Source organism: Mus caroli, unplaced genomic scaffold, assembly GCF_978045245.1.
Source record: "Mus caroli unplaced genomic scaffold, Mus_caroli_1 scaffold_16, whole genome shotgun sequence".
NCBI classification, from domain to species: Eukaryota; Metazoa; Chordata; class Mammalia; order Rodentia; family Muridae; genus Mus; species Mus caroli.
In genome coordinates this window covers 76,805,262-76,832,707 of record NW_028227271.1, presented here as the reverse complement: position 1 = coordinate 76,832,707, position 27,446 = coordinate 76,805,262, and the positions used below count along the sequence as shown (strand labels likewise).

The 27,446-nt window shown below is 43.8% G+C and overlaps 1 protein-coding gene across 2 annotated transcripts; it reads right to left on the bottom strand.

Moving 5' to 3' along the window:
- Positions 1-1,776: 1,776 nt before the first annotated feature.
- Otulin (OTU deubiquitinase with linear linkage specificity) lies at positions 1,777-27,446 on the bottom strand. 2 transcript variants are annotated; one of them, XM_021183388.2, is made up of 7 exons: positions 27,190-27,446; positions 19,925-20,001; positions 16,135-16,229; positions 12,914-13,057; positions 8,182-8,307; positions 4,457-4,726; positions 1,777-2,319 (listed from the first exon to the last, which is right to left on the bottom strand). In XM_021183388.2, the coding sequence occupies exons 1-7, from the start codon at positions 27,339-27,341 to the stop codon at positions 2,125-2,127; spliced, it is 1,059 nt and encodes a 352-aa protein (XP_021039047.1). In that variant the 5' UTR covers positions 27,342-27,446; the 3' UTR covers positions 1,777-2,124. The 2 variants fall into 2 exon arrangements, with proteins under 2 accessions (XP_021039047.1, XP_085687478.1); XM_085831352.1 differs by lacking the exon at positions 19,925-20,001 and having other exon boundaries at positions 27,190-27,444.

Sequence of the window (27,446 nt, the reverse complement as noted above, 5' to 3'; positions counted from 1 at the left end):
AAGACGTCCTGCCAACAGACGCTTTATCAATTCATATTGTATGAGATTTTACTTGATAAGTCCTAAGATTGGAAGGAAAAATAAACAAAGGACAATGCCATTTTCCTTCAAGAAAAAGCTCCTAAGCCATTCCTACCCTGTAGGATAATGACAGTGTCTGTGGCTATACAGGAAACCGGACGAACGCAACTATCTCAGAGCAAATTCACACAGACCCGGATTCTAAGTGAAAGGCACTAATGCTGCCATCACAATCAAGTGCATGAGTGAGCACATGGGTACTGCACATACACAGCCTAGTGCAGGTTTGCAAGCAGCTCTGACTTGGGATATAACACAGGGAAACTGTACCTAACATTATCACAGACAAGAACAAGAAAGAAGAATGAAATATAAAGAGGTTCCCCAGAAACCAGCTCAAGTTCACTAGGGTCACATTGTCTTTAAAATGCAGATAATCATGGTATTACCAAGAGCATTACGAAATTTCAACAGTGATATAAGCCCAATGGTCAGCTTCAAAGGGCAGAGATCACTCCTGCTGGGAATTATCTAAACATTTCAAGTTCTGCTTCCAAAACTATTAAACATGAACGGCAGACACTGCCCACTATTTAGTTACAAGGAATAACATAAAGTGTCAAAGTCCACAATAAGTCACTATTCCTATTTTAACTACTGCTGGGGGTCTCCTCAGGTAAGTGTTCACAGTGACAGCACAATGCCTCTCAACATAGTCACACACATTCAGAACAGCATTGGATGCCAGCACTCTATTCAATAAACAGTTAATGAAATATGGTGATTTTACTCATGAGGCAATGCAAGAAATATTACCAAGGTCTGATTGCTCTTTATATCCTGAGTTTTCATACGTAAGACTTAATTTTTATTGAAACCAAAATTTATATTTTAAATGGTTGTCTTTCCTCTCAAAACAAGTTGCTTATCGTCTCTATGAAAGGGAGTCAAATTAAGAATTTGAACTATCATAAAATCAGTTCAAAATCAGGATAACACCACCAACAAATGTCGAACTGATTCAGGTGCTACGATGGAACCCGAAAGAAGAGTGTGTCTGGTCCCCATGAATAAAGGTCACAGGCTATGTCCCCTAAGGGAAATAAAGGCCCCAAAGCAAGCCATGTTGAAAACATCTCCCCAGTCCCCCTTGCCCAAGTCAGAAACATGGCTTATGCCTACCCTGGCCAGCCTGTCTGCCTCCTAGCTGCAGAGCAGCTCCATCACAGGTTGGACTGCTTAGCACACACCTCTGCTCTGACTTGCTTAGCAGACATCCCAGATAGCGGGCTGTGTTACATCCTGCCACAGGATGAGTTACATGGGCTCGGCAGTACATAGCATCATCAACAGCATGAAAAGGGGCACCCACCTCTGAACTTGAGTGACATTGGAATCACTGAAACCCACAACCCCAACACTAGAGCACATGTGCAAAGAGGATCTCCCAATGTCAGGGCACAAAGCCTCAGCAACTGAAGTCTAGACTCCTCCACACTTTCTTCTGAACCTCTTCCAGCCTTCAAAAAACCTACTCTGGGACCCCACTCTTTGTCTTCTAAGACAATCTACTTAAAATATAGTAATTGGCATATTGCTCATCCCTCCGAAAGCAGATGAGGCTATCAAAAGATATTGTAACTACTCATTCCAGGACACTCCCATTTAAGCACATCTCATAGGAAGACCACGAATGAGAGCCATCACCACCATTCCCCCCCTAAAAGGGAATGAAAATCAAATACAAAACTACTGTTTTAAAAAGCGAAGTAAAACCAGTTTACCGTCAGAACTTTCATTGGACAGATTCCTTTCCAAACAGTTTTCTCTGACCCAAAAGCATCTGCCTTATGGAGACATAGTTTGCACCTTCCAAAGGCACGTGCTGAAGCCCCCAGTGGAACACACTGCGTAACAGAACAAGGAGTGAAGGCCTGGCTAATTAATTCTCGTTATCAACAGCTAGTCTTCAGAACATAACGGTCCAAAGTTGGCTCCAGGGGCCCGAGAGTTCTCCGAGATTGTCCTTGGAGACCTGCAGATCTGAGGCCCCCAGAGGAGGAGCTGCACATGCGCATCTCTTGGCAGTCATATGTGTGTCCCTCACACACTGGTCTCCTCACACACTCTGACAGGGATGTTATAGTGCCGATCATCCTCAGCTATGAGGGTCACCATTGGCCAGTCCTTGGGGGGATCAGTGGGATAGACTGTGATGAATTCCTCTGTGTTATACTTGGACAGCCGGTACACCCGGATGGTGTGGCGGACAGCATAGGCAAGAAGAAACATCTCAACCTGGGAAGGAAAAGCAAATGAGTGTTCTGAGGGAAGCCACAGGCAAAGATGGCCCAACACTGAGCTGCACCCACTATCCCAGACAATGAGTGGCAACGGCTTAGCTGCAAACGGTCTCCTCCCCTCTGAACCTAGTCAAGAAGGATAATAAAGAATGGAGTACATATCCAATAGGGACTTATATTTGGAACATAAAAAATTTAATGCTAATTTAATAAAGTATACAATAAGACATCAATTTAGAGTTGAACAAAGTATTTGGAAGACATTTCTCCAAAGACGATAAATGAGTGGCCGATGACCACATGAAGTCATAAGCCCTTAGAGGAGAGCAAAGAAAAGCCATGAATACATCACACCTGTGAGGATGTATACAATCAAAGACAGAGGAGTGACCGTGAATGAGGGGTTTCCCTTGGGAGTAATGAAAACGTAAGGAGACTGAGAACATCCTAACCATCAATTAATTCATCACACAGTTAAACGGCTGATCTATGTTCTAACTTCCCTGAGTTTTTAAAAGATAGTGAAAGTATCATGAAGACATGGAAAAGTGATAACGTGTGGGAATGTAAAGTGAGACAGCTGCTTCTCTATTCTTCTTTTGGTGATGCAAGGGATCAAACATAGGCCTCGTCCATGCTATGCAAGTGTCTGACACTGAGATACGCTCTAGACCTGTATACTGGTCTTCAAAACGTCACAACACTACCATCTGCCCCAGCAGTTCCATTCTTGGATATATACCCAATACGAAACTCGTACACATGTACACACAACCCTGCCAATGAATGTTCACAGCAGTCAGCAAGAACTACCCAAACACATTAAGCACATGAGTGCACAAAACAAGGACACTGTCACAGAATGCCACTTTGCCTGGTAAGAAAAAGGAATGGAGTCCCAGAACATTCTAAAACGTAGATGGGTCCTAAGGCATTATGCTAAATCAAAATGGTGGTTATAAAATACCACATAACGTATGATTCCACTTCCAAGAATGTCCAGAACAGGCAATCTATACCCAGAAATCAGAGTACAACTGCCTAAGGTTGGAAAAAAGGAAGCCTGATCACTAACGTCCTTTGAATTCCATTATGGAGTTCCAACATGGTTTAAGATTAGATTATACTGGTAGTTTAAAAGGATGGGTTAATGGTGATTAAGTAATATTTTTAAAGGAGCTATTTTTAAAGAGGATTCTCCATTGCAGCAGAGCTTGCATACTGTTGCAGAGTCTTAGAACGGACTAATTTCAGTCTAGTGTATAGCTAGCGCAAGTCCTCCTAGACTCTTTGCCACAAGACCTTTAGGAGTCAAGCAGTCTACATTGTAAGTACAGAGAGTTATCTTAAGTAATCATAAATATTTCTGACCTAGCAATAACCAGCAGTCCTTTGCTCTTTCTTACCCCTTAAGCAAAACAACAGAATAGGTTTCATAGATGTCTATCTGCCAGAGAGACTCACAGAAACCCAACTTGGCTCTCTATTTCTTGAAGCATCTGTCCTGGGACTCGGGCCTTTTCAGGAAAAGGTGGGCACAGGAGTCCAAGTAGAAAGCAGCAGGTTAGATTCAGAGTCTTAATGTCACTTTGGTTGGTAGCTAATCACAAGCACGCACACAGAGTGCTAACAACATATTTTACAAATTATATTAGCATCCAAGAGAGACAAGAGAACTAATCTTATCCATCACTTTGCAAAAGCAATCCTAGGGCCATGTAAGGGTGAGACTAATAAATTATGTCCATAAGTCTTAGAAATGTCTTCCTTAAAAAGGTAGAACTTCACTACCCCCTTGAGTAAGTAACAGATTTAGTGAGTAGCTTATAAAAAATAGAATACAGAATAAATGAGAATGTGTAGCTTCTAACAAACCAAGAGCAGACCTGAGGAGAGGCCTATACAGTGAGGAACTGAATGACCCCTCTGGCCACCAACAAAGAGGTATGCAAGTAAGACATGCAGGGAAATCCTCCACCCCAACCATACTGTAGCCTTCAATGCCCTGGCTGCAAGCTCAGAAGTGCTGGACCAGAAGCACCCAGACAGGTTACTCCTGAACTCACCTACAAGTTCTAGGACCCCCTTGATGGCTAGCCGAGGGATAAAATACTCTCAAAGTCACAACTCACCTGCTCCAGGCCCCCCGTGTGTCCCACCTGGTTTAGGTGGTTCCTCAGGAGCTGTTCAGGGTCGTTTGATGTGTCTCGGGCAAACAAGAGCACAGAGAAGAATGGCACTTCCTTTCCCTTCTCCTTGTCATCGTACAGTTCGATGGCTCTGTTTAACATCAGGAACTTCACAGCTTCGTAGAGGCTGTACTCCTCCTCTTCGTTTGTGAACAGCTCATCACAAGCTGACTGCCTCGCTTCAGCAGTTTTCATTGCAGCCAGGCTTACCCACTACAATAACAAAGGTGTCCCCATTAGAGTTTCTGTTCTGAGGATCCCCGGCATACTTCATACTTCTGTACCATGATTACAAGATGATTTTCAAAAGAAGGAACCGTAAGCAACATGCCAATGTGAGCAGCTTCAAGCTCTCTCTCACCTCAAACAACAGTGTTCCTCAGACTACATGGAGCCCTTGCTTAGCTGCTTCTCTTGTTAATGTGAAGTGCGACCCAGCAAGGGGAGGTATGGGGATGTGACATGGATGCTGATCCTCTGCCTTCCCAAGCCACAAGGGCAACACCAACAACCAGACGGCTAACAGAGCGTGTGTGAGCGCTGTCAAACAGCTGGGAATGCTACACCTGGAGGGTTAGAAAACCCAGAAACAGACTTCCAAAGTGGAAGACTGTGGGGGTCTCCTGACTATGGGTTTATTAAACTTACCCCATAGTGTCTTAAAAATATACATGAGGATCTAATCAATAAATTCCAATCAGGAATTATTGACTACTAATTAAGAAATCAAGGTTTACATAATTAACACACATAAAAACAAAACTCTTTAAATGAACAAGAAAACATTGTAAATATGTGTACTGCTAATCAATCTACCATGAAAAAAGAGATGCCGACTTAAATACCAGTCCTTATGAATAAGCACTGGTTAGCACTGCTTTCAAACACCAGTCCGAATTTTAAACCCGAGAGAAAGTATAGTGATTCTGTCTACACAGAACTCTCCAGTACTTAACAGCTGGACCATGGTGTCATGACTCATATTTTCTAGAAGCAGACAATGGTGCTGGCTAGGAGCACGACTCTATAGAGTCAGAGACTCAAGATGCAATTAAGATGTGGCTTTTCAAGGTTTCCCTCCAGGCTACAGTTCCCTTATCTTTAGAACAGAGATGACCACAGCCATCCTACTTTCTTGGTTGAAAGGTAGAGGAACCCAAGCAACTTTTAGTGACAAGTGTGACAATGAGGAGAAGTGCTGACAGCTGCCCGCATGGATTACTGGCAATTTTAATGTCACTGTAAATTGGCATCACATACACATTCCCCAAGAGGAGGGTCTAACTACAGCCGACATACATAATAATAATAAATAGATAGATAGATAGATAGATAGATAGATAGATAGATAGATAGATAAATAAAATTTACAAAAACAAAACAAAACAAAACAAAACAAAACAAAAAACTAACATCCTCACCAGCCCCTTACAAAATTTGAAAAGAAAACTACACCTTACAGCTAAGCCGACAAACTTGCCAGTCTGTCCTTCAAAGAGCTGCAGCCTGCCTTCATCACGCCAGCAGGCCAGTGGCTTCTAGCCCCTAACCATTACACTCCATTAGGCAAGGGGAACAACAGTGCCCTCTACCACAGGAAGGAGACTTGTATTCACCAGCCCACAGGAAATTAGAACAAGCTGTCTGTGAACTAATCCCGTGAATTATTTCAGACTATTCTCAGGATGGTTTCAAAAGTTGATAAATCTACTTATTGAGAAAGATTTTATAGCACATATCGATAGACTTTTTTTTTTTGATTTTTTCGAGACAGGGTTTCTCTGTATAGCTCTGGCTGTCCTGGAACTCACTCTGTAGACCAGGCTGGCCTTGAACTCAGAAATCCGCCTGCCTCTGCCTCCCAAGTGCTAGGATTAAAGGCGTGCGCCACCACACCCAGCTTCGATAGACTTTTAAAATGTAAGAATACCTGGAAAGACCTTAATAAATACACAGAGATACACTGAGATACACTTGAGAATATGAACGTGGGATAAAGGACAGGAGCCACAGCTCCCAGCTAAGAGCACTTGCTGCTCTCATAGAGGGTGCCCATGCCAGTGCTCACAACCCCTGCACCTCCAGCCCCAGGAAACCAACACACTCTTCTGGCGTCCACAGGTACCCAGATGCACATGTGTGCACCTACACGTACACCACACAATCAATCAATCAATCTTTTTAAAAGGAATGTGGACTAAATGATAACCCTAAAACCTACAAATATGACTTAAAATAAAAATTTTATTTATTAAGGTTTCTTTGGAAGAAAATTAAATGTTATCTGAGACACTTGTATATAGCACCACCTCCAAGAAAACAGAATATTGGTGTTTTTCCATTTTACCCAAAAAAAATGAGAGGAATTAATGTTCTTTTAAAGTTTCCTTTTTCAATGTGTGTGTAAGTATATGTGTGCACATGTGTAAGGGTATGCATGTATATGTGTGCATATGGTGACTGTGCACATGTGTAAGGGTATACGTATATATGCATGCATATGGTGACTGTGCACATGTGTAAGGGTATACGTATATATGCATGCATATGGTGACTGTGCACATGTGTAAGGGTATACGTGTATATGCATGCATATGGTGACTGTACACATGTGTAAGGGTGTACGTGTATATGCATGCATATGGTGACCGTGCACATGTGTAAGGGTATACGTGTATATGCATGCATATGGTGACTGTGCACATGTGTAAGGGTGTATGTGTATATGCATGCATATGGTGACCGTGCACATGTGTAAGGGTATACGTGTATATGCGCGCATATGGTGACCGTGCACATGTGTAAGGGTATACGTATATATGCATGCATATGGTGACTGTGCACATGTGTAAGGGTATACGTGTATATGCATGCATATGGTGACTGTGCACATGTGTAAGGGTATACGTGTATATGCATGCATATGGTGACTGTGCACATGTGTAAGGGTATACGTGTATATGCATGCATATGGTGACTGTACACATGTGTAAGGGTGTACGTGTATATGCATGCATATGGTGACCGTGCACATGTGTAAGGGTATACGTGTATATGCATGCATATGGTGACTGTGCACATGTGTAAGGGTGTATGTGTATATGCATGCATATGGTGACCGTGCACATGTGTAAGGGTGTATGTGTATATGCATGCATATGGTGACTGTGCACATGTGTAAGGGTGTATGTGTATATGCATGCATATGGTGACCGTGCACATGTGTAAGGGTGTATGTGTATATGCATGCATATGGTGACTGTGCACATGTGTAAGGGTGTACGTGTATATGCGTGCATATGGTGACTGTCACTGATTAGTTAGGCTAGACTGGATGGCCAGTGACACTCAGGGACCCTTTGTCCCCTGCTCTCCATTGCCAGGGTGGCAATCACATGCCACCAGTTTTATATAAGTTCTGAAGAACCACACTCAGTTCCCTGTCAGGCACCCACAGACTGCACAGTTCCCCCAGCCCAAAATTATTTTGTCTCAAACCAGCAAATTCTGACCCCTAATGAAGACCATGAGCTAAAATGAACCTTCTTCCTTATAAACTTAAATATAAATATGAATAAATAAATAAGATTAGAACACTGAATCTGCTGAGACAACAAGAGAGAAAGCTTTGCACCCCGACCAGACACAGAAAATTACGTGCGTCAAACCTTCTTCCTTAGCAGGGCAAGGGATTCCTTAATTTTTTCAACCAGGTCTTCACTCTTCCCATCAAATTTCAGTCCAAGTTTCCACTGCTTAATCCAGGTATACTTGTTTATCAGCTTTTCTGGTAACTGGAATATCAAGAAACAGAGATAAAGAAGTGTCAATGTTGCCAGATATCTGAGACAACCTAAAAGGAAGACACCACAAAGTCTTCATACAAAACCCACCTTATTTCAAAAGTTAATTCCTGCAAGTGGATCATATGAGTTGAGGATGGAGATTCTGAATATGGAAGTCACAAACTCAAAGCATAGCCACACAGAAGGCTGCAAGGTTAAAAGATTTTGGTTCAAATCTACAGGAGTTCAGCCTGCAGAACACTAACCACAGGCAAGGACAGGCAAGGCGCAGATCTGAGGCTAAGCTAAGGAAGAATCCACATTGGGACTTCACAGTGGTCCTCACTGCCTGTGGCTTCTGGGGACTATGGCAGTCTTACCACACATTACATGGCTCAACAAGGTGACTGTAGGCATGGTACAGTCAAAGGCTGCTGCTCTTCCTGACACGACAGTGAAGCCTAACTCCTGACAATCTTACCACACATCCTTAATCCACAGCATAAGATGGGGAAGAGGAATGAGGCCCACAGCAGCGGGAGGGTGGGGAGCAGCACCTTTCTAATGAGAGCCACAAGGAACTACTATAGCCCTCACGTTCTGTTCCTGTTCCTGGATTATTTCATTTGTCCCTACACAGCATTAGAATCTGGAATCTGAAGGCCACAATTCAAACCATGACAGCATGAGAGACTATATCTTCTCAAGAGTCCTGGGTGTGTCAGGATGAAAACCATAGACTACACTGCTAAGATTTCACCTCTGAGGTCCACTGAGATGGCTCAGCAACAGAGGTACACACACACACACACACACACACACACACGTACGTGAAAGAAAGAAAGAAAGAAAGAAAGAAAGAAAGAAAGAAAGAACAAATAAATAAACAGGGGTAATTGGCACTATAAAAGAGAGATTTCATCCCTGGGGTCAGAACATCCTATGCTAACAGCATGTGCGGACCTTGTTTAACAGTAACAGGCAGTTTAGAACAGAACACGCTCAGCTCCATTAGAACCTAAGCCTCTGAGACGCCTTCATAAACAATAATTCTGATTGTGCTTTCTCAGTCTATGGCAATCATGTGTAACTACGATGACTTTTGTCTCTACAAAACTCAAAATCACCGTATCGTACTGTGATAAGTGACCTTTCACCTAAAGCTGCAATAGCCCCCCTCTGTTCCCACAAGCCCTGCACTTGTGAGACATGCACAGGCAGTTATTAGTCTCAGACTTCTCACCAGAACCTCATGTGCCCTCAAGTGGCAGCAACGTGAAATTACATCCTGGCTCCAAGAACCCAAGAGAAAAATACTCCTCCAAAGACTGACTCAAAGGTCTGAGAGGAGGCAGATGGCAGCCCGGGAAGGGCTGAGGCTCTGTAACACTGGACAGTAACCTAAGGAGCAAGTACAACATGCAACTCAGTTACTTGTGGAAGAAACAAGTTAGTTTGCTCATCCCAGTCACTCATTGGTCAGTCTGTTGATTAAGTGATTAGCCAGGTCCAGCGTGGAAATCTTAGAAAAAAGTTCAAAAAATAAGACTTAGAAAAGAAACCAGGTTAGAGGACCAACAAGACAGCTCTGTGGGGAAAGCACTGACCATGTAAACCTGCTGTCCAGAGTTCAACCCCAGGAGCCCACGTAAGCTGTAAGATGGTGAGTAAACTCCACAAAGCTGTCCTCAGACCTCTCTGTACACTCACTGTGGCAGGCAGACACAAACACGCTCTCACACACACACACGCTCACTTACACACACTCAGTCACACACACATACACACACACGCTCACTCACACATGCTCACATATACACACACTCTCAGTCACACACACATACACATGCTCACATATACACACTCACACACACACACACACACAGGCTCACTCACACACACACACAGACACATGATAATAAAAGTTTAAAGGAACTATTAGGAAAGAACATGGAGTTGGACTTATTTATTCAGAAGTTAGTACAACTTTAAATGCGCTCATGGGTCACACATAGGGTCCACATAAGTCACTATTCCTTACTAGTAGGCACACAGTCTGCCTTCTTTTGGAGTAAGAGATGCAAGCAAGAAGCAGACTGCATTTGAAGTCAGCTTAGTCTCCAGAGCAAGTTCTAGGACAGCCAGGATTACAGAGAAAACTGTCTTGAAAAAAAGAAAACTAAAGATAGCAAGAGAAGAGGAGGAAGGAGACTGAAGCAAGAAATGACGATGGTAATGTTTAAGGATCACTCGGTAGCTTAAGCACATTATCTGTGACTGACCAAGAGCCCAACCTGTTTTCTCTAACAAATATCTATAATCTTGATAACATGGCAACTGCAAGTATCAAAAGCATTATCCCCAAAATGAAGTCACAAGGAGCTTTAGGGTCATTCTGTAGTAAGTGCTGTCACAGGTCTTATCCATTCACAGATCTTTACAAATACAGTACACTTAAAAACTAAAAAGCTCCTAATAGAAAGGATACTCCCTTTTCACAAGGTGAGGGGCTGATCCAGCTTTGACCAGCTATGTCCAGGTTGGGGCTAGGGTCAGATGATCTGCCTGCAGTCAAACGGGCTGGTTCTGGACAGAAGTAAGAACAATCAGAAAGCCTAGGCAGGACAAGAAAAAAGGGGACAGCTGCAGGTCAAAAGGGACAAAGCTCAACTCCTAAGCAGGAGACCAGCTAGGCCAAAGAAACTGAGCAGAGCAGAACAGAAGGCCCTGCCCAGGAGCCATTCTCAAGCAAGCAATGCCGTCTGAGCACTGCTGACTGTGCCTAGTCTCCCTCTGAAGCTCTAGCAGCACTGAGCTCACAGAGTCTGCACATGGAAGCAGACAGCTAGCACCCTTGCTTAGTCAGTGACTCTCCAGTACAACCATATACCTATGTGTCTACCTCCCCCCCTCTCCCTCTCCCTCTCCCTCTCTCTCGTAGCCCCTCAAATGCAGAGCTGGAGGCAAGTGTTTCACTCAAATCTTAGGAACCATACAACAAAGTGTCAAGAAAGGTCCAAACCATGGTAAGTTTCTGAGGGCATGAGAAGGAAAGCAGTTTCTTCAGCAGATACTGAGCAGAAGCAAAATGCAATCAGTGTGAATACTGATCTCAGTGGGCCCTCGGAAGGCAAACATGAAATGCTATGGAAAAAGAGGACCCCACTGGGAATTTAACAGTTCTCTGTGCATCACTCCAGTAGGCCAGGAAGACTCGATCACCTCGTCACTCCTGCCAGTGACACATTTTCACACTGTCCAAGACCAAATGCAAGCCATCACTCTTGAGAAAAGGCTGCACTGTATAACCCAGAGCAGCTTAAAAGTCACAGTCCTCTTGCTCAGCATGAAAGTGCTGCAGTTCCAGGCATACAACAGCCCACCTTCTTAGCTGATCCATTTCACATGGGGTAGATGATGTAACCCAAATGCACCCTGCTAGCAGGAGCGATTGCTTTACTTTTCTGGGATATAATGTGTATGTTTAATTACTTAGGACTGTATTTGCACCAAAAATTCTTAGAAAATATAAAAATTTAAAATTAGTGTCAAATAACCCCAGAAATCTAAAAAGGCCCACAAAGGAAAAGACTCAAAAGTATCAGATTTGGTAGTAATTTTCAAAGTGCTTTCTTTTGTTTTTAAGAGTATTTTTGGCCGAGTCTATCCTCTCAGAATAGTACCATCTAAAAATAAATTAAAATTTCCATTTCTTTCTTTAATAAGTTGTAGAACACATTCATTCCCTTTACTGGGTGTGTTAAAGCACACAGTCCATGCTGTGTAAGAAGCCCCAGTGTAACGGGAACAAGTTAGTCAGCACGGTCACCTACTCTCCTTAACACAGAGGAGTGCAGCAGACACCACACAGAAGTCACAGCTTTGCCATGTTTATATCAGCCAGGCATGCTGGCTCACACCAGTAATCCCAGCACTCACGAAACTGAAGCAGGAGGATTGCCACAGGTTTGAAGTTAGCCTGAGCTACAGAGTTAAGACTCTGTCCACCCTCAGTCACCCAAAGCCCTTCAACTCACATGCAAACAGAAAATAGCAAAGCCAAGTTCACTAGTGCCAGGGTTTACAGAATTTCCTTTTATCCACTACACAAAACATCAGTATGAGGCCTTCTTTGTATCAAGACACCTGCAGGCATAGATCCCAGGGACTCTCTCCCATGACTTAAAGCACTAAGGATAGCCAGGTCCAGAGAAGGTTTCTCCATGTAACACTAACATCTCATCATGAAACTTATATTTGTTTTTGAACTGCCCCTAAAATCCACATGGACTTCAGTAAAAATTATATAACTTACTTCATAGAAACACTAAAATAAAGTCAAGTTTTTTCTGTGTGTTTTTTATGAATTCTAAACATCTGGTCTTTAACTCAGCTTAAGTGTATTAAGTTTTGTCATTCTTTTTCTTCTTGAAAATACTGATTATTTCTAGTCATTTTTTATACATATAAGATCATCTTACAGATGCAAACTGAACAAATCCATATACTGAAATCACACTGCATGTAACACCTTCAGGCAACATGAGCAGAAAGGAGAAGTCTTCTCAGAAGAACTCCCTGAAACACTGTGATTCAAATTCATGCAACAACATACCAGTATGAGCTCCAAGTCCTGCAGCCAGGGGGGCAGCTCGGCCAGCTGGCTCATGGCCTGGAACAGTGTGGCCCTCAGTGCACAGTAGTTATCACCACGGACTCGCCTTATGGAAGTGAATTTCTGAGACACTTCCTCATAGCCCTTGGGAGAAAACATCAAAGAGTTTAGATGGTAGTTACTGGCTTGAGATAGCAAGAAAAGTTCCATCCCTAGGGGGAAAAATTGTCCTAAATCATTGGGAAATGGCAAACAAGAAAGGATAGCTTAGTAAGGCATTCCAATCTCTGATTACAATTCAATTTACCTTAAAATATTGATGCTTTCTTTATGAAATCTCAGCATCTGTAACAGTGGTTCTTAACCTTCCTAATGCTATGACTCTTTAACACAGTTCTTCATGTTATGGTGACCCCCAACCAAAAAATTATTTCCTTGTTACTTCATAGCTGTCATTTTGCTACTGTTGTAAACTGTAATGTAAATATCTGATATGCAGGATATTTGGTATGGGACCCCCAAGGGAGTTGTGACCCTCAGGTTGAAACCACTGATCTATAACAAATGCAACAGACCAGACATCCAAAATAAACCAGCTGTCCAGCTCTATGCACCCTCAGAGTCCCTTCCTGGTCATCCGAGGGAGCCCTCACTCACTGCTGACATCCCGAAAGGTTTAATCTGTAGTTAATTTCCCCAAATGCTTTAATAAAGAGACCAGGAAGGGGGGTATGCAATATTTCTATCTCCAGTTTTAAAAATGTCCATATATCCCGAGTTTCCAAAGTGTGTGTGTACACATACAGGCAGAAGTCACTCAGCAAAGGTAATACATTCTGAGAATATGTCACTAGGCAACGTCATCATTGTGCACACATCTGAGTACATGTGCACAAACCTAGCTGGTATATCCTACTATACCCTTGGACTATCAGGCTCTTCCTGAGTATTAGCAAGGGAAGGAAGTATGCTAACAAGCCACAATGGAAAACAAAGGTACTAAATCAAGTGTGACTCAACACCACAATCAAGAGGTAAAGTGAACGTGAGATGATGTATCAGGTTGCTGCTGACATAGCAGGGCACACAGTTGTACACAGAGCCGTGGCATGGGTAGCTATCAAGTGCAGTGATGACATGACTGCGTGCACAGCACTTTCACGACTGACAGTCCAGGTCTGTTTATAACAGCCTCATGACAAGCACTAGAGTGATGCACCACAAACGCGCGCACACACACACACACACACACCACAGCTACATCATCAGGAGATGCAAAAGCTGCAGGTCCATTAGAATCCTACAGATCTGTAACTGTACTATTTCAGAGATGAACCTAACACTTAAAAAAATTTATCTGGGCCAGGCAGTGGTGGTGCATGCCTGTAATCCCAGCACTTGGGAGGCAGAGGCAGGTGGATTTCTGAGTTTGAGGCCAGCCTGGTCTATAGAGTGAATTCCAGGACAGCCAGGACTGCACAGAGAAACCCTGTCTCGGAAAAAAAAAAAATTCTGGATTTATAAACACTTCCAAAAGAATATCCAAATCGAAACAGGTAATTAGGCAAATAAGAACTAAAATAAAATCAAGACTCAAAGTTTATAACAGGCAGTGGAAATGCTCAGATTGCTAAGGAGCTGCACCTCTAAATGGGGTGTTTTAATCTGATTACTGAATGGTCAAACCTTTCTTTGCATGCAAGCCCATAGAGGGATGATTTTCCCATAAGTTCTAAAATATGGCATATCTGGGTAACTGAGTGTCTTCAGTATTGTACTTAGACATGCCACCATTAAAACAGATCTGATCTCTGGACAAGACTAAGACAAAAGAATGAAATCATTAGTTAATGAAGCCTTTCCTAGAGCAGGTAAGGAAACATGGATGTGATTCCCTGCACAGTCTGGGTGAGAGCTGGAGACCCAGAGTGGACGGAAGCCCAGCTGCAGATGGCCTCTGAGAAAACAGGCCTGTCACCTTTGTCAGGAACCAGAAATCAGGGTATTCTGTGACTGAGGCCACACAGAAGGGCCTAGAACACAGGTTTGTAAGAATTAGGGCTAAGGTGGACATCTTTCAGATTGCAGACCTGAGTTGAACTCTAAAGATGAGTAAGTTTCTAAAATAATAATAATGATAATGATGATAATGAGGAAGAGGAGGAGGAGGAAGAAGAGAAGGAAGGAGAGGGGGAAGGAGAAGCAGCTACTGCTGCTGCTAAGAGAGAAATTAAAATTTAAAGAATTTAAAACCCTTTTCAATATGATTCTATCCAATTCTACCATAGTTAAGAGCACTGGCTGCTCTTCCAGAAGACCTGGGTTCCACTCTAAGCATCCACATGGAGGCTCACAGTCATAGGTAACTCTAGTCTTAGGGAGTCCAGTGCTCTCTATGGCCTCTGCAGACACTGCACACACATCATACAGATATACACGGAGGCAAAACACCCATATACATACAAATACATTATAAAAATACAAAAGATTGGTCAGTATCTAAAACACAAGTAGTATATTCAAAATATAAATAATCCAAGAAAGAAAAAAAGGAATCAAAAGACACAACCTTAAGTAGTAGGTAGAGGTTTGCCACTAGCTTAGGAACGGTCAAACAGTGTCACATGGTTTCCCTGACTGATAAGGAAAGACAGATGGAGTGCACTCTGTAAGCAGAGCCCACAGGGTGTCCTGCAGTTCCAATACCCTAACAGTCTCAGAGGCTAGTCTAGGAGTGCTAGTATATAATAGAATGAAGTGAAGGAGCTCCTGGCACACCTTAAATGAAGGAAATAGTTCAAATTCCTCTGCAGAGAAAGTACAGAAGGAATCTATACCTAGGACTTAGTTAGACGAATGGGCAGAAGGTGTAAAATCGCCTCTGCCTATCCTTGAGGCCTTTACAGCACCAGTTAAGAAGAGCATTCACAACTGTCTCAAAGAGAAGCACCAGTGGCTGAGTCTACTCTCAACAGCACAGCTCTGTGTTCTTCAAAGAAATTAAGTTACTAAAGAACTGATGTTGCTTCTATATTAGTACTATGACTCCAAACAAGTCCTTATCTTTGCAGTCTGTTTCCTCATCTCTAAAATTAGAACACCAATATTTACAGCATTGTCTTATTATAGCAGTTGTCCTAACCACTGTCTAAAAGCATCCTATGATACGTAGCTCAGGACAGACGGTTTGAAGACCTTCAATAGGTACACCCTGGCCATACCTTTTTCATACACGTGGCTTTCTGAGTATTTCCTCTCCATTCTTTTTTGCAGTAGTCCATGATATCCATTTCAGGAGCCACACTTAACCTGGGTTCTGTTGAAAAACCAAAATGGCAACAACGAAATGAAACACGTAAGCAATGAAAGCAATAATGGAAATAGAGACACTGCTTTCCTAGGGGAGGGAGTCCTCTTCTTACACCTTACTTTCTCTAGTTTAAAAATTCCTTAATCTTACTACTGCCCATGCGTTCAGCCCATGCCACCTCTATAAACCAGAGTGCTCTCTTAATGGGTCTCCCTCGTCACCACACCACACGGCCCGCAATCCACACACCAGTCAGGTTGCTCATTAACTCGAGTCAGGTGGCAGTCCTTCCTCACAGCCTCAGAGAGCTGCAGGAACCTCCGGGCTCCCACTCACCTGACCCACGGATGGGTGTGTGTGTGTGTGTGTGAACACTTTAATAATCAGATGCAGGCACAGGAACCATGAAATCATTTCTTTCATATCTATTAGACAGATAACACCTAACAAAAATTCCATTTGCTATTTACCTAAGATTATAGTTTTTGTTATAAACCAGAAAGGATCAGAGCACTCAGTGTTGGTTAATCCACAGACATCCTTTAAATGTCTCCCCCAAACTAGTACAACTCAGGATTAAACATGTTATGGATTTTTGTTGTTGTTGTTTATAAAAAATGCCTTTAAAGTCACTTCTCTCCCTAATATCCCTTCTCCTTTGTTTGTGTGTGTGTGTGTGTGTGTGTGTGTGTGTGTGTTCTGGGGATTGAATTTAGGGCCTTCAGTAAGACTTTCTTGATTTAGTGGATGAAGTTTGATTTCTTGATATATGCCTATGATTATGTATATGTATGCATATGATAATTTGTGATTTCAAAAAGAAATTAGGCAATTTTCAGGTTCATCTTGGCTCCTTTTTTAAACTGTTGAGGATAGAGATATTAGCAACTGTTTTAGGAAATGAACCTAGAACACATAGAGTCTACATGTCTTGTACATAAGTGTTTCACTCAATTCAACAAATAGTCCCTGAAGTTCTAACCGTGCCAAGCACTGTGCCAGGAATGGAGATGAGAGGGAATGAGGCCAGGACTCCGCCCCAGTGGACATCAGAGATGGAAGAGGAAAGGACCACAAGCACTTACAAGCCAGAGCATGGTAGAAGCCACTGACCCAGGAACACAGAGCCTCCCTAGAGTTTAGGGAGTACAATTTGTTTTTTAAAGTAAACTGTAAAAACTGCTTATGTAAAAAAAACCACCTCATTGTTCATCATTTCTCAAAGGAAAAAAAAAAAAAAAACAACCTTTTACAAAAGGTTGCATAATCCATGCACAGATAGAGTTTGTGTGCAATACAGTGATTAACCTAGAAGTGAAAACAACCACTGTTACTCTTTGAAATTCAAGAGATGATGTTTAGGAGGCTACTTAGAATAAGGAAGTACTCACAGGCATCTGCCTTTCCACTCACATCCCCCACAGACAGGAAGAACTGCTGTTACACAGTCAGGACCCTCTGGGCCATCAGTTCTTGTCAGGGAGGGGTGTAAGCCTGGGAAGAAAGTACTTTCCCAGCAGAGGAAGGGCTTCCAGACAATAAGTCTTCCTTCCTGTCTTCTCCACTGCTGTCCTCACTTGCAGACACACTAAGACTGACCCCTGGGCAAGGCTGGGGAGTCCTACCATCTCAGATCACAGGGTTAAGGCTGGCCCAGGGGTCTTATAAAAGCTGGAGAACAAGCCAGAAGCCCAATCCTGTCCTGAATCAGAGGCCAGCATAAGGTAAGAGGCTTGGAGAACTTAAGTACTTGCATAGCTACAACATAATGTTACCTGAATCCCACCAGGCTGCTGGGTCTGGGAGACACAGCAGTTCCCACTGCCGACTAAGCTAGGGGATGCAGGCACAGCATGAGCCAGTGTTTGACCTCCTTAGCCCACTGAGTACAACTCCCTCCATCTAACTAAACTACACAGGCTTCCATTGCTGCTTCAAGGAAGAAGACTAGTTCTTTTGACAAAACCAAAAAAAGAAAAGAAGAAGAAGAAGAAGAAGAAGAAGAAGAAGAGGAAGAAGAAGAAGAAGAAGAAGAAGAAGAAGAAGAAGAAGAAGAAGAAGAAGAAGTAGTAGTAGTAGTAGTAGTAGTAGTAGTAGTAGTAGTAGTAGTAGTAGTAGTAAGGGAAGTAAAAAAAAAACAAAAAACAAAAAAACCCAAGAGTGGTAAACAGGCAGTCAGATAAGCAAGCACCACATACGTGACACATACAATCATCAGACCTCAAAGGATAAGAAACAAAGCTGGGACTCCTCCAGGAACCTGGAAGTTCAGGACAGACTAGCACTGCCATCTCAAACTTCTTCTCCAATGGGTCTGGTAGAAAATCACCAGGGTTTTAGGGGCACATGGTTTGACAACTCCTCAGTTTGCATGAAAGCTCCCAAGTCAAACATAAACTTATAAGTTCCAAAAGAACTGCATTTACAAAACTGGACAGGTCAAGGTGTGGAAAGCCTTCATTGAGCTAAATTCACCTACAAAAGCATGAGAGCGTTCTTACAGGTCGCAGTAAGCACTGTGCCCTGCCATGGAGGAGGCAGAGCACCTACAGGACACTGAGGAAGGGCAGTGAGCACATCAGGCTGAGCTATGAGGAGTACCGTGAGACTGAAAACACACTTCACCAGACTCACTAAATACTTGGGCTCTGTGTGGGAACAATGCGGGACAAAAGAAAATCAGCCGGGAGGTGATGGCGCACGCCTTTAATCCCAGCACTCCGGGAGGCAGAGGCAGGCGGATCTTGGGTTCAAGGCCAGCCTGGTCCACAGAGTGAGTTCCAGGACAGCCAAGGGAACAGAGAAACCCTGTCTCAAAAAAAACAAACTAAACGAATGAACGAACGGAAGGAAGGAAGGAAGGAAGGAAGGAAGGAAGGAAGGAAGGAAGGAAGGAAGGAAGGAAGGAAGAGTCAAATCAAAACCGAGCCCCGGAGGTGGAAGAGGAAAACAGAGGGTCCACAGCATTATCAAATGATGCTATGTAAGCCGAGTGATTTGGAGCAACGCAGCCATGAAGACTGAGCATCCTATGAAGTTCTAAGGAGGGTCACTACAAAACACCCCTGCTGGTTCACAAGGATCAGCTCTGGAGGAAGAATCAGAAACCATTACCAAAACCTTACGTATCCTAATTACAATAACACTTTTGTTAGCCACAGGGTCAGAAGCCATTCTAATAGTGAGGCAGAGCATGAGAATCACACAAGCAGGGAGAGTTCCATTCATTCACAGGCACTCTGTGGAGATCTCTCCTCAGCCTCTGCACAGGCCGACCTGCAGAGGAAGGCCACACTTCACTTGGAGTCACACCAGGAATGAGAAGACCAAGCTGGACAGAGCTACAGACGGCAGTCACACAGTGACTGGTGTTCTCAAGCACATGGTCATTGTGCCACTGTCATTTAGAGGCACATGGCCTTCTTCAAGGATAAGTGTACGGCTAACTTCTCAAAACATCTTGCAACTGAAAATGACCAATGTGTTCAAATCCAAACTCTTCTGAGAGACAGCAGACTAAAGAGATGCGGGCAGAGTCTTCCCTACGTCTGCTTCAGCCGAGTGAGTAGTTCGTGTAGAAGAGATTGGATGTATGAGAGGACTTGTAGGAATTACAGGCCGCATTTCATGAACACGGGCGTGCTGATCTAACTAGTTATCTATGACGAGAAAGTCTACAGACAAAACAGTTCCACACATACCTGATATCCCTCTTTCATGTATTAGCAATTCTTTCTCCTTTTCTATTTCATCTGCAGCACGGTACATGTCCTCCTCGCTGAAATCACACCAAAGTAGATATTTTCAAACTCTTGTTGCACTGACATTTCCCACTGTGTGACAATATACAGCTGCTTACGAAATGCTATGACATGGAGATTTTACTGCTTTCACATACAGGATGCCACAGTGATAATATATGGGTCCTCACACCCCTGTGGCAGCACTTTCTTCCACTTCAGCATCGCCTCAAGTGGGAGCATTCATCCATCACTTTACATGACTCCAGGGTCATCTGAACTAAAGTCTACAGGCATGCATCCAAGTCAGGGACACTCCTGAATGGCTCCTCCATGTGCTGAGAACAGAAACAAGTGCTGTGTACACAGCATTTACACAGAATGACCACTTTTATAACATATTACAAGGAAATCTGACGGCAACTAACTCTGAACGTGAAAAGAGAGAATCATTACAAAGCCCCATAAGCTAAAAATCTTCCTCAAGGCTTCTCTTGTTCCCTCACCAGCCACCAGCCAACCACCCAGATGACACTATGTTCCCACATAGTTTAATGGCTACCACTAATGATCAACGTCTTTAAGAATATATACACTTCCCAAGGTTATCTTCAGTAACTAGTAAGTATTAGGAAGAAGGTAAAATTCCAGGCAAAGATAATGAAAACGCCTCCCTTTCCTTAAAAATTTAGAGGATTGGCTAGAGCTGCCCAGCACGTGCCAACTTTAGTATTAATCCCAGCACCCAAAATGACAATAAAGGGGACAGAACCCAAACTGTGTATGTGAAAGACCAGTAGGGAGCAGAGGGGAAATGGTACAAACAAGGAAGTTCTGGATGCTGGAAAGGCAGCTATGCAAGGCAAGCTAGGGAGTCTGAGGCTCCGGAACTAGAAGAAGCAAGTTCATCTGACCGAATAGCAACACAATGAGCTTAAAATCAGGAGAGGCCACGTTAGAGTGTGCAGACTTCCAACTCCCTGTACTTCCCATGACACTGCTCCATCCTCCCAGCAGACGGAAGAAAGAGGAGCTTCAAACACAATGGAATCCAGGAAGGAAGAGGTGCCAGGCTCAGATGTAACTAACCAAGTAAGTAAGCAAGGTATTTCTGCTTCCAATCTCTTCATTCTTGGATATGGCCTAGCAGACAGAGCTGGGAGAAAGAACAGAGTCTCAGGAGAGAAAGACAAAGAAGGGAGGTAAGAGAGTGAATCTAACAAGAACCTCATGAAATTATCCAGTGTTTCCTACGTATGAGAGAACAAATGTCTAAATCTGCTCCTTGCAGATATAATGGTACATGCTTATAATCCCAGTACTCAAGAAGCTGTGGATGGAGATCTTGATATCAAGACCAGCCTGAGCTTGTCATATATATATATATATATATATATATATATATATACACACACACACATATATATGTATATATGTGTATATATATTATGAATGTGCATATATATATGTATATATATATATATAAAACTATCCCTCCAGCACGGATCTGATTATTCTCCTATGCACTACTCAGAGTTCAGCCCAAACACTTACTCACAACTACCCTACATGTTTTACAGGTGATCTGCTACAGGCATTCTCTTGTCCCAGAAGATTCAGAATTGTGATCCGCCTCTTTGCTAACACATCCTGACACGTGTTTTGTGGCACACACTCTACAGAGAGCAACAGTTACTGTGGGTAACCAGTCAAGACTGAGAGAAGATAGCTGCTCTGTATCCTAGTCCTCATTACCTCTACGTGCAGCAGTTCCTGGGGTATTTACTTCACAGGATTGCTGTGAGAGAGACATGTTTAAAGTAACAAGTACTCAAAAAAGCTGACTACTATTAATTTTCATATATCCAATGTGGAGAGTACTAATGAAATATCTGCCCAGTGGTCATTGCTAAGCCTTCTTCTCTCTAGTGTGTATGTATAGTGTTATCAGTATGATGGTAAGAGAGCAAGTATCATATGATGCAGTGACATTTCAAGCAAAAGGCATGATGTGACTCAGAGAGCTTGTGCCCAAGTAAAAAGCAAACAGATGCATGGGGACCACAGATCAAAGGCCAAAAATAAAATATGACCACATGTTCTCATCCTTCTCTCATAAACTTAATAACAGCTTTCTGTCAACCAACAATTACGCCTATCAGAGGAATTCTGACCCTCTAAAATAGTCATTGAAACAAATCACTTTCTTAATATATTTAAATTCTCAGAAGCTGTCTTCAGATGACACTTCCCCAATCTTGCCCTCAGTTTTCTCAGCTTAAGTGAGAAGGCTGTATGAGCTGCGGTTCCTCTTCCAGCTAACTCCTAACCGCCTGTGATAAATTTGCATTGCAGGCAAATTCTGTGGCTAGCCTGGATGAGCTTTTGGCTCCCCTCATCTTCCTCACAACCCAGTGCCCAGAGTGGGCAATCCAAATGGTCACTTTACAAAGACAAATGCTCACACAGGGCAACAGGAAAAGAACTAGAAGAAGGGAAGAGCAGGACAGGCAGGAGAGCCACGTGCACAGCAAGACAGAGCAGCACCGACTCGGTGGGCAGGCAGGAAGAGCAGTGACTCAGGACACAGTTCTCACAAGAGGAGCAGAGCAGAAGTCATCACTTCAGCAACCATAGATTTCACCCAGATCCTTGCACAAGTATTCTGTTAATGTCACTGGCCAGCAAAGGTGAGCTGCAATGTGAGACTTTGAATTTGACCCCAAAGCTGTGTGTCCTGGGAGACCAGATAGCCACCTTTAAGTCATGGAGATCAACACAGTCAGAAAGGAAAGCACGGGAGAGCCAGGATGAACTATGCATCCACCTAAGGTAACCAGGAAGGAACAGGGGATAAAACTATATGTAGAGTATCCTAGGGATGGAGCACTTGGCTAGCATGCCCAAGCCTCTGGCTCTCACTCACTGGAACATAAAAACTACAATGGCTTCACTGAACTTGTGTCTTGGGGCTGAAGTTCAGGTTTGCTTTGTTCTACTGTCTTGAACTGACAAATGCTGTGCTGCCAACAACTGCAAAGCGGCGTTAGCCACGCTGGGAATGTGGAGCTGGTAGAGGGCTGAGCTCTTTTGTAATGGGAGCGAAAGATAATGAAACAATGCAAGGAAGGGGGCAATATTAAGATAAAGTCATCAATGCTGACAGAGCTGAAAGAATGGCAACTTTTCCTGGGAAAGACATGTCCACTCTGGCAAGGACTACAGGTCACGAATCCCTCAGACTCAGATGATCACCACAGCAAAGACTTCTTTCCTAAAACATGACAGCCAGAAAACAGTAGGGTGAGAAGTGACATGCTAGTTACACTTCAACTGTACAGTTAAATTTTAAACCAAAATGATAATAACTCCTAACTAGAAATTTCCTAGTTTAGCATCATGGCATTATTTGAAAGGATCTGTTTTCAAGTTCCCAATAAATACTATTTACCCATTTTCTCATGAGCTAGACTATTCTATTCTGAATCCAAATGAGTAATGCCAAACTGAGTAAGCTCCAGCATATGCTAAATTACAACTAGTACCTCTTCCTTTGCTCACAGATTTCCATATCAACAAATTTTAAAGGGGTGTGTGTGTGTGTGTGTGTGTGTGTTGTGGGAGGGAGATTGAGCTAGGCCGGCCTTGAACTCCTGATCCTTCTCCAACTCTGCCTTTAAGTGCTGGCATTACAGGAAAGAAGTACTAAATCCAGCTAAGACTTGTTTGCAAATGCTTACTAGTGCAAACAAAATTATACTATTTCCAAGAAAACTGTAAAATTAAAGGCAGAGCTCAGTGAAACAGATTTCTATGAAGCCATATTTTCAATTTCTGATTCAAGACATGAAATGAAAACAACCAATTCTAACGTATATGCACAGCTTACAAACAATACTGTTTCCTTGTTATAAAAAGCAGCGTTTATTTTGGTGTTTACTATTTTATGTGCATGACTGTTTCCCTGAATGCATATCTATATGTCATTTGTGTGCCTAGATCCTGAGGCCAGAAGAGGGTGCTCGATTCTCTGGTACTTAGTTATGGGTGGTAACTGTTAAGTGCTGAGGGCCTAAACCAGGTCCTACACAAGGGCGGCAAGTACTCTTAACCACTAGCCATTTTTTCCATCCCTCTCTGCAGTATTGGTAAGGTGGAGTCAACCAGTGTGACACCAACACATCTTCCTACCCAGACACAGAAACGTAAAGACCACTCAGCCTAGCCTTTGTCTAGTTGTGGTGGCTGCAGAGAGGATAAACAACAGAGCACATACAGGAAAGTACCAGCACCTAGGCCAAAATTCCACCCACTTCTGCAAGTGGACTTTCCATGTCAGCTCCTCCTGCTCCATGTGACTTCCAGAAGCGCATAAGGACAACACAGCCGCCTGCAACAACATCCTGGGTGACTCCTGAAGTGGGCTCTTCCTTGCATGAGGAAAGGACAGGGAGTCCACTATATCCCCACAGCTACACGCCTTCTTACCCCACTCTGGGAGCTAGGCTGGGCAAGAACAGAAAACAGCATAAACGTGGGTTGACAATCCCTGCAAACAGCCTAACACATAGAAGAGTGTGCTCGCAGACCCTTGAAGAATATCTTAGCTTAGAAACACAAGTTTGCACTCAATTTCATAGGGCTTCCCAGACGACTGGTACACCTCCATACAAGAGCATACCCAGCAACAATCTCAGAGTAAACCCCGGTTCCATCCTCAAGTAGACTGAGAAGGTGCATGGGGTAGTCTGTGACTTCCCTAACCACTTGTGGTTTGTTCACGCCCTTGAAGAGGATAGCATGGTATGACTGTCTAAGGGTTCCCCACATGAAAAGATCCCCACAAAAGGATGAAGGGAAGATGGAGCAAAAGAGGCCTGTGATGTGAGCAGCCGGGGAACCTGCACCAGGTCAGTTACTCTGGTCTAATGTCAGGCCTCTTCAAATGGGACTCCCAGCTTTACAGTGACCATCCCTTGGGGCTTGTGCAGAAGGCAGTGTATACATGTGGCTTGGGTGTCCCTCTTCCCCAGTTCTTTCCCCTGTGAAATGCGGTGAGCTTATTAAAAAGAAATCAGAACAGCTGAGCTACTAGAGCCAAACCCCAAGTTCATAATTCACCTGCAGGCTGCCTAGGACTTACACTCATAACCAATCTCCCCTCAAATGTAGTAAAAATAACTCCATAGCATATCTCAAATCATATCAAATCTCACTATGGTCCCTATTTTAAGGTAAAAATATTTTCAATAACTCTGAGTAGAGAGGTCTGACCCCTGAGCCTAACGCAGATTTTAAATGCACATTCTTAACAGCATTAAATTTATACCCAAACTATTAAGTGGCATATATCACATACACACATATTACACTGTCAACTATTTACTGTTTCTCTGATACGGGACCCTAGGAAAGCCCCACAGAGAGAAAGAGCCCAATCCACTACTCGTGTAAGGCTGAGTCAGAAAGACAAAAATGGCCTAGCAGTGTGGTGTATTAACCAGTAACATTTGTGAGTTACACTAGCCTCATTTCCACACCTGAAGAGTCAAGAGAAAATGAGATAATTAAAGCCAACACAGGCAGTAAGGAAAAAAAGAAACGGAGCTAATAAAATTCACATTACAAACATGGGGGTGGTTATAAGCCATGCCTCTCTGTCCAGTGTTGCTGAGGAGGTCAAGAAGAAGGGGGTAGGGGGTGGGAGGTGGGGAGTCAAGAACCATGGTCTTAAAATCTCCTACCTGTGTCTCCCTGCCTAACAACACAATCCGCACCTGTTTCCTCAAGAGTGAGATGAAACCTAGGTTTCAGCTTTAAGACTAACAGCAGTGTGAAGACTCCTTCCCTCTGAGGTCCGTTCCCCAAGGTGTTCGTGAGAACCACCACACCAGAAAACCTTCCAAACAACTGTGTGTACTTTGGAGAATGTGGTTCTGGCCTCAAAAGCTCAGGTATCTTTCAAGGCATGTGAAACTGCTAGGGAGGTGCAGGGCTTAAAAGGCAGGGCATCCAGGAAAGGAAAGGACTCGGGGTAGGACAGCAGGCTGGCAGGCAGAGCAGTCAGGAAGCAGAGGAAGAGCAGAGGCAAGAGACACCTCTAACCTAGACAGTTTCAACCTGGCAGCCACAGACTAGACCAACTCAAACATGGCCTTGTAATATAAAGGAGCTCAATAGAAAGAAAAATAAGTGTCCCTATTTAAGAATCAGGACATTTCATTTAAAAACCAGGCTATCTAGATTCATTGACTACAGCAACTATGGCTGAAGCTTAGATAATGCTGACCCAAATAAAGAGCTAAAAGCTCCCCAAGTCCCAAAGCTAACAGACAATGTCACTAACGCTAATTGGCAGCCTAGCTCTGGGAGTAGGTTAAGGCTTCCTACTCTATACCTTTCCTGTAACCACTAGCTCATTACAGGAATAATTACCATCACATTCGGGCGCTCAATAAACGAAAGTGGTCAAAGCCCACCGCAAAGCACCTCACAACTGAGTTACTATTCTATCACATCTTCCTTAACAAGGCTTCAAAAGATCCCTTCTTAGGAAATTGAAAGAGCTCTAAAGGTCCATCTAGACACACCTTATGCTTTAACTTTTGGGTCAGTAAGAAAACTGACTGTCGGGGCTTTTGATTTTGTAAGTCCAAAGGCATCTATAACTGTGCCACGACCTCAGTAGACACCTCCAAACCCTTCACAGTGAAATCGCTTCTAACTTACTGTTTTTCTTCACAGTCAATAAGGAACTGCTCTAAAACCGTGTGCCTGTGTGTGTGTGTGTGTGTGTGTGTAAAAAAGCAAAGGGTAGTAGGAATACATAGCCAGGGTCTGACAGGGTAAAACGGACAGGGCCAGCCTGTGGCCAAAGTCCGTCCAACAGGTGGGAAACTCTTCAAGTGGTGACATCGCAGGACAATTCTGTGGCTGTTACAGGGGCGACCTCACTTCCTCCGAGCTAGGTTAGGGGAAGAGCTACAGGGAGTCAGTCGGTCATTAAAGGGGCCTCTCCGGATTTCTTTCCCAAATAACTAGCGCTTTCCCTAACTTTAGGGTTGGATAGTTGTCAAAGCGGGAGTGTGGCGGCCTGGGTGACCGAACTGTGACAGGGTCCGCACTCCTGACTCTCTACTGCTGGGTCTGGGTCGCCGACCTGAGACCGAGGGAACCCACGCAGCCCCGCGCCCGCGCCCGATCCCACGCCCGCCCCGCTCACTCACTGCTCGGCCGGGCATCGCGTCGCGGCCCGGGGCTGCGCGCCGGCCGTCACCTTCCCGCCGTCCCGCGCGGCGGCCCGGGTCTCGCGCGCCGGCGTCTCGGCGCAGCTCGCACCGGGCCACGCTCCGGGCTGGGGCATGGTTCCCCGACTCATCCGCGGCCACGCCGGGCCCTGCCGTCCCGCCGTCCGGGGCCGTGGCTGCGCTGCCCCGCACCCCGCGAGGTCCGCAGAGCGCTTCCGTAAGCGTCACTGTGGCCC

Excerpts from the sequence above, each read along its gene's own strand:
- Otulin (XM_021183388.2), bottom strand. The coding sequence starts at position 27,341 with ATGAGTCGGGGAACCATGCCCCAGCCCGGAGCGTGGCCCGGTGCGAGC. Across the intron at positions 16,230-19,924 it reads ACATGAAAGAGGGATATCAG|AACCCAGGTTAAGTGTGGCT; the intron begins GTATGTGTGGAA and ends GTTTTTCAACAG. Across the intron at positions 8,308-12,913 it reads AGGACTTGGAGCTCATACTG|TTACCAGAAAAGCTGATAAA; the intron begins GTATGTTGTTGC and ends TTGATATTCCAG.